This window comes from Solanum stenotomum, chromosome 8, assembly GCF_019186545.1.
Source record: "Solanum stenotomum isolate F172 chromosome 8, ASM1918654v1, whole genome shotgun sequence".
In the NCBI taxonomy this organism is placed as follows: Eukaryota; Viridiplantae; Streptophyta; class Magnoliopsida; order Solanales; family Solanaceae; genus Solanum; species Solanum stenotomum.
Window position 1 is genome coordinate 13,054,751 of NC_064289.1, and position 7,552 is coordinate 13,062,302.

Genomic DNA, 7,552 nt, shown 5'->3' on the forward strand with positions numbered 1-7,552 from the left:
CAAAAATGCTCTTGCCGTCAATACTTTGGTTCAAAAATACTCTTATTGTTATTTAATGGGTCAAAAATGCTCATTTTCTAAATAAATATATTATTTATTTTCTTTTTAACACATTCTTTTTTCTAATAATATTTTTTTTTAAATTAGGAAATGTTTATCTTACTCCAGTTCAAAAAAAAAAAGAAAAAATTTCTTATTTTTTATCGTTACATAAATATGAATTAATGATTGATATATTATGATATTTTATATATGACATATATTATATGTCGAAAGGATACATGAAATTATTGTATTTTAATTGATAAAATGAGATTAAGAAGAAAAAACATATTTCCTACATTTTTATTTGTTAAACTAATTTTAAAAGAAAGAAAATAAGAACATGATTCTTTAATAATATTTTAATTAGAAAGTTTATGTGTTTAAAAAGGAAAAAAATAATATATTTATTAAAAAAGGACATTTTGGCCCATTTAGTAACTATAGGGGTATTTTTGGATCAAAGTATTGACTGCAAGGGCATTTTTAAACCAAAATATTGATGGTAAGGATATTTTTGAGCCAAACTAAAAACGGAGGACATTTTTTATCCTTTTCACTTTTATTAAATTTGAATTTTGATTTTATCTTTGATTGTATTTGTTATTTACCTAGCATCAATCATGAATCCTGTCACATCCTAATCATATGGTATATATATATATATATATTATTGTTCTTTATAGTCCAATAAATCTAAAGATTTTATTCCCTTGATCGCCTAAGCTAAATCGAATAAATACTATGTGAATTATTTTGAGTTGATCGAATTATCTATAAATTTTTTAAAATGTCTTTAGATAAATATTCAGTGCGTTCATTAAGTAACCGTATGAACAAAAATAAATGATAACTTAATCCAGCCACTCATTAGTAGGAAAAATTAAATAAAGACACTACTGCACGATACTAATTGTACTTATTAGGAAATTTCTGCAGAGCAAAAATACTACTCACAAAAAACAGAAATGTCATCTTCATTGATTTGAAAAGGTGATTGTAATTTATAAATGTAAAAAGAAAGGGATTCACCAATTTTAAATCACCCTTTTAAAAAAAGAAAATAAATTAAAATTCAATACGAAGAAACGTACAAAAATTTGATTAAATTAGCTTAAGTAATAAAAATGTACTATACATATAGCAAGAGTCTACCTACGTCCATTCTTTTTGATATGATAAATGTAAGTTATGATAGTACTCTTAATTAATGAAAACACATTATATATATATTATTAGTTACGATCAAATATTCAAAAGGGCAATCTAAAAAGATATTTTAGATATATATTTAGATAGAAAATGTAATATATGTTACATATTTATGTCATCATATTTTTGGCGTATTAGACACATTAAGACGCAAAGTATGCATGGAATTAATTTCTCACTTATTGATGAGGTGTTAGGCCCATGAGACTTTTACCTCAAACAAATAAGGAAGTTTCCCAAAAAAAAATAATTTGACCTATGCAAGAATATAGTTTGTTCTCTACACATCTTTTAGTGAGTTGTTATTTGAAAGTACACGACTTGCCAAACAACTCAAATATTATTAAATTGAAGTTTCCTCCATATACGATATGAAGATATTTAGATGTGAATTTTAGACTTTTAGTATTCAAAATTCAAGGCTCCTATTAATTCGACAGTAAACCTACTAATATGCGCTGAGCTCCTTATCAATTAAGAGGATTATTGAGGAAATACAAAATTTCTTGGTTAGAAACGCTTTATTCTTTTAGTGAATCTATGTAATCTAAAACTAAATTATTTATTGAACCGGTATGTTTTAGACTATACCAAATGCTTAAAGAAATCATAAAAGAAGAAGAATTTAGGTTTTTAGTCCTGAAAGATTTTCAACACTGAATATTTGGCACCAATTAGGTGAAAAGTTCCAAAACTTTCATACTTTTTTTGGGCAAAATACAAGTAGAATAACTACAAATAATTAGAGTACTTAATTAAATGTTTATATAATTATAATTTGATTACTAACTAAAAGAATCAGGTGATGATGTGGAGACAGGAAAGGATTGATGTTAGAAAATAAAGAAAAATAATAAGTTGTGGATGGAAAGTGGCCAGCTTTTGGTCTGAAGTGAGAAAATGAGCTGTTTTTCTATTTTCTTGTAACCTTCATTTTATTGTGGCAGACATTAAAAATTGAAACAAGAAAGAAAAGAAAAGAAAAAATAAGAGTTTGGTTAAATAGCTTTCGAAAAGCAAAATGTGACAATGATTTTGAAACGAATGAAGTATTGCCTTACTACATTTGTAAGCTTACATTGTTAGAATCATTTGATATGCGGGATAAGATAAATAACGATTTAATAATCATTTTTAATATGATATAGTAATTTAATCCTTTTAATATAAATAATGAGACAAATAATTTAAATTTACGCCTAGATATATCAAAGTATTCTTTCACAAAATCTCAAATTCAAATCTGACACTTCTAATTAAAGATAAAAGAAACCTATGTCCTTTGGCACCTTACGCCACTATTAGTCATTGATGACCATAGAGTATAATATATGATTTTGTAGCCTCTTTGACCGACTATTTAATTTGATAATGTAATGCATAATAGTGGTGGCCAGAGACAACTTGTGTTTTTTAATAAGGAGAAAAGAAGATTAACAAGAGATTCTTCAGTATTTAATTATTTAAGACGATTTATCAAACATTAATTTTGATTATCAACATCTTTTAACATGCTAACAAGTAATCAAAAGACGATAAACATTCATTAGAATTTTCATGTCAAAGATTGACATGTACTTACGTTGAATAGGCACCAGTATTATAGTACCTATATATTACAGCTAAAGTAAACTTTATTGCGATTAAAATACAAAAAAAAATAAAAAATTAGAAGTGTAATTTATCAAGTAGTATAAACAAAAATGAAAACATAATACTTTGTAGTGTTATAAACATAATACTTTCAAGTATTTCTGAAAAAAACCATATTCTGCTATTCAATTTATAAGTAACCAAAAGATCTCAGTTTCTCATATTATTTTTTGTATTTGGATCAAGTCATCAAGACTGGCCAAACAAGTTAAAAGGAAATTTGTACAATTGTTGATATTGAAAAATTAGATAATGTGTCTGCATTTTTTATCTCTTTTAGCTTAAGACATTCGAAACTCACTGGCACGACTAATTTGGATCATGTTCACCAAGAGTCTTGGTGAATTGCTATAAACAATAGACAACAAATATGTTTCATCATGATGCTAGAGTGTTCCCATCATCAATCTGTTTTTTTCTTAATCCTTCATATTTCCTGTTTGCAATTGATATTAACTCATTTATGAAGCTTGCACAATCCACATATATTCATTAGAAAAGAATTCCTCATGACAAAATCATTAACTAACTAACTTGAATGTTTGCATTGCAATGTACTATTTCTATTACAGGGAAATCATTCAACTGTCGTTCTGTTGCACAGCAAAGATAATTTACCAAAAGACGAGGACGAGGGAGAGCGGAGGGGGAACTCAGTCACAATTCAATAGGGGCACATTGCCCATAAATAGCAAAAACTAGAACCACAAGAGGCTCAGAACCTCAAAGATACAGTAAAGGCGTGACCAAGACGACTCAATCAAACAGCTCACACTGTCTGTTTCTTTGTTTGAGTGATGACCTTGGTCAGGACAAAACAGTCTGGTGGGGAAATGTTTGTGTAATAGTTTGAGATTTTATCAGTAACCTCAAATCCAAATTTCTTATAGAAATTGATGGCTTCTTCATTAATTGTGTGCACATGCAAATAAATATCGATAACATTCTGCTTGGCACAAAGATCGAGGACATGATTCAACAGCTTTGTACCTGCAGCGGAATAAGAAGGTGGGTGAACTAAATGGGAAGCAGCTCAATACTATTCGAGAAAGATGACATCGACTTGACACTGTCTTTTTATTCATTTTGTCAAAGAGTTAAATAATTGATCACAAGTTTCTGTTTTGTGTTTTGGAATAGTGTAAATGCCTCGCAATAAATTTCAATGATTAAACAGAAAGGGCACCACGAAGGTTGATGCCATAATACTAAATTTTGAGCAGTCAAAGTGGAAAAAAACCATGGAAATTTATATGAAAACAGTAACTTTGAACAAGGAGAGCTGGATAAGAGAGCACTTACCAGTACCTAACCCACGATATGGAGCCAAAACACCCAGAGTCATTATGTAAACACGAACAGCCCCACTTTCCTTCTTCTCAAGGCGACATGCTATTGAACCTACACAGATATCACTGTAATATGCTGCAGGCACAAAAGTTGAACACGGTAAGTTCTTTAAAGCACCTTGTGATTGCAGACATTTTTAATACAAATATCTTTTAAATTTTATTGATAAAAAATGATACATCTAAATTGTGATTTCATCCAAGCGTTTAATTTGATTTCAGAAATCATTCTACATGTCTCGAATTTATCAATCAATTGTGGTCGAAGTACCCTAAATCAATTGACCATATCCGGTAATGCATCCCGCACCCATGTCGTGTTGACACAGGTGCGGCACCAGAAGTGAACAGTCCGCGCAACTAAACTAAATAGAAGGTTCTAGATTCTTCAAAAGTAACTCCCCACTTTCATTGGAAATATGATTGAACTTCAACTCTTCACTCAATAATTGTGTCGGAAAAAAAAAGGCACCTTAATAGTGATGGAGGAATATTTCTTCAAGCAGAGGCCATTTAAATGGTTTTCCATCTTTTGATACATCATAAACAAGCCAAAGAGGTGCATGGTGAATGTAGGACAATTAAGCAGAATATACATGCTATGGTTTTTTCTAATCGACACAGAGAGACAGAAGAAATGTGTTCCTTTTCCACTTCTGCCTGTGATGAACCAAGCACTTCTCTTATAAATTCAGGTCGGATGTTCAAATTTTTTCTCATTAGACTAAAATCAATTTTCGGCAAACCAAATCCTAATACTAGTAAGTTCACAGTAAATTCATGTGTAAACCAAAATCCGGTTAGACCTGCGAAACATATTGAGCCATATAGTTATCCCATATGAGTAGTGTAAGACTTTCCAAAAGAGTTTATAAATGTCATGAGCTACACCACCTGTTGCCTTAACTTCTTGGATTAGATGCTCAGATTGTTTTCACACATGAATAGTCGAAGGGCTTCTAATGGGTTGGATTTTCACACGCTACTTGTCCGGCATGAGTGTAATGGATTCCAAAAGGGTTATGAATGTCATGAACTACTTACATGTTGCCTTTAGCTTACGGGTTAGATGCCCAGGCCTTTTAACACATTCAATTCTTAAATGATATATACAGTACAAAAATCATTAAGGGGGCTACTTCACAAAATATAAAAATAAACAATCCACGGAAATCTAAAATTATTTGTCATTTACTCTGGTATACCAAAGTAACTAAAGGATGCTCAAATGACTTGATTTCCTAAACTATGAAAACAAATTCATTTGAAATGTTTTATGAGAATCAAAACAGTCTTATTAATAGTAGGACACTGAAGATAGAGTCTTGGATGTGATACTAACTGGGAAACAAATATGGCATGTAGAAATTCTAGAGTCACCGTGTAACACTTAGGGGTCGTTTGGTGTGAGGGATTAAAAATAATAGTGATTGGATAACTTTCTTTAATCCTTGCTAGATCTCCTATCTACATTTAACTTTCAAGTAAATAAGAAGGTCCTCTAAGACGTGGCATCCCCAACAACTCAAAATTGATGGAAGAAATTCATACCTATGCAAGCAGGCGCTTTCACATTATACATTCCAGTATTTCAAATTAATTTTGATATTGGCTATACTGAGGAAGGTCAATTTAACATCTTTTGTAACATATACGGTTGTTTTCATTGTTAGATTTACTGTGTAAACATAAGAAAAAGGGGTTCTGAGCTGCATCATTAGCAGTGGGTTGGGGAGTTGAGATGATTGTGTTTCTAAGAAATATAGATACAATGTTGAAGTGGTATACGTCTTCAATAAAAATAGAGATTTATACAGACTGTAACAGTTGGGTGATACCGACAGAAAACAACTAAAGCAGATTTCAACCCAATATAATCAGCACAGAAGGGTAATGAAAAAAAGTAGCAAAAAAAGGAAAGGAAAGACCAGAGTACCAACTACAAACTCTAACAACCAAAAATATTCAGTAACAGAAGAGGCCCTAAAGGACTCTGAGTAAGGTGTTTATTCAAATGTACCAGAGTGTAAAACTACCATATACAGGTATGGAACCCCTTTGAAGTTTGAACTAACTCCCTTCTCCATTTGGGAGTCATGTGACTACTTAAACTTAGCTCATCCAAGAAACAATTTTTCGGAAAAAAAGCCTCAATTTTCTGGAGTCATTCTTGTAATGAGCTACTAAACAAACCAAATTAGTGCAGAAAATGGATATAGAGGATTCATATAACTAAACCAGCTAATGTGGGATTGAGGCGCTATTGTTGTCGTACCCTCTTCGTGACTCATGAGTTGTAGTAAAACCGTAAGAATTCTAGTTCCCTCTTATAAGTTTCAAATCTACCAATAGTTTTTCTTGTCTCATGGCTATAATCCATTTTCTTTTATCAGCATATTCCTGTAATTGATATTAACAACAGAAAAAACTAAATGTACTTTTTATATAATTCCAAATTCACAATGACCATTAACAAGCTTGACCCCCATAATTCAAATCAGATCATTCTTTTCGTACGAATGGATCGCTACACACATACCTTTATTGGCACCTTCTACACAAGAAAACCTATTGTATACCTACTATTATGCAAACCAAAGAACCCATCTCAAAAAAGGAACAAAAACTCGAAACAGAATACGAACCTAGCCTGGTGAAATCACCAGAGGCAATGGCATCAGTGTAGTACTTATCATTGTAGCGTACTGGGAAAATAGCGGTGTTGATTTTTTTGAGTTGCATCATGTTCTTGTCCCTAACTCCATCCAATGAAATTGCTACTTCACGTCCAGCTCCCATTCTTCTGCACCCTGCCGCTGGATTTTTGATCTGTGATAGATAGAATTTGGAGCTTTAAGAGTTAGAAGCACGTAGAAACAAGAAGAAGAAGATGCAAGGAGTTAGGTGAAGAAAGAGTGTAGTCAAATTGAAATTGGCTGCTACCTTTTGACAAATAGAACAATGGAGACTTCATTTTTCTATGGGCTACAACCTAACTCTTTTTTTGGAATAGCCCATCAATATGTGGCACAAAAATTCTAAAGTCTTTTTTTTTTAATAATATATATTAATTTGTTATTCTAGTGTTAGGGGCATAACTTGTTATATCTTTTACTATATAACTCGTGAAATATTATGATATAAAAATATAAATTTATGTTTCATGAAAAGTTGTTTGTTATTTTATTGTTGAGAGTATTTTTTTTTTTTTGGGCCACTAATTTGTTTTATAGAGTGATGGTTAAACTAATTTTGTTGGCTGGAGTACATGGAGTGTTGGTTACTCAAGAACACTC

General features: G+C 31.2%; 1 protein-coding gene across 1 annotated transcript; it reads right to left on the reverse strand.

Moving 5' to 3' along the window:
* Nucleotides 1–3,428: 3,428 nt before the first annotated feature.
* LOC125873101 (uncharacterized) lies at nt 3,429–7,214 on the reverse strand. Its single transcript, XM_049553976.1, has 3 exons — nt 6,902–7,214; nt 4,210–4,332; nt 3,429–3,897 (listed from the first exon to the last, which is right to left on the reverse strand). Exons 1-3 carry the CDS (start codon nt 7,053–7,055, stop codon nt 3,677–3,679), a joined length of 498 nt encoding a protein of 165 aa, XP_049409933.1. The 5' UTR covers nt 7,056–7,214; the 3' UTR covers nt 3,429–3,676.
* Nucleotides 7,215–7,552: the final 338 nt, after the last annotated feature.

Excerpts from the sequence above, each read along its gene's own strand:
- LOC125873101 (XM_049553976.1), bottom strand. The coding sequence starts at position 7,055 with ATGGGAGCTGGACGTGAAGTAGCAATTTCATTGGATGGAGTTAGGGAC. Across the intron at positions 4,333-6,901 it reads TGGTGATTTCACCAGGCTAG|CATATTACAGTGATATCTGT; the intron begins GTTCGTATTCTG and ends TTGTGCCTGCAG. Across the intron at positions 3,898-4,209 it reads ATATCGTGGGTTAGGTACTG|GTACAAAGCTGTTGAATCAT; the intron begins GTAAGTGCTCTC and ends ATTCCGCTGCAG.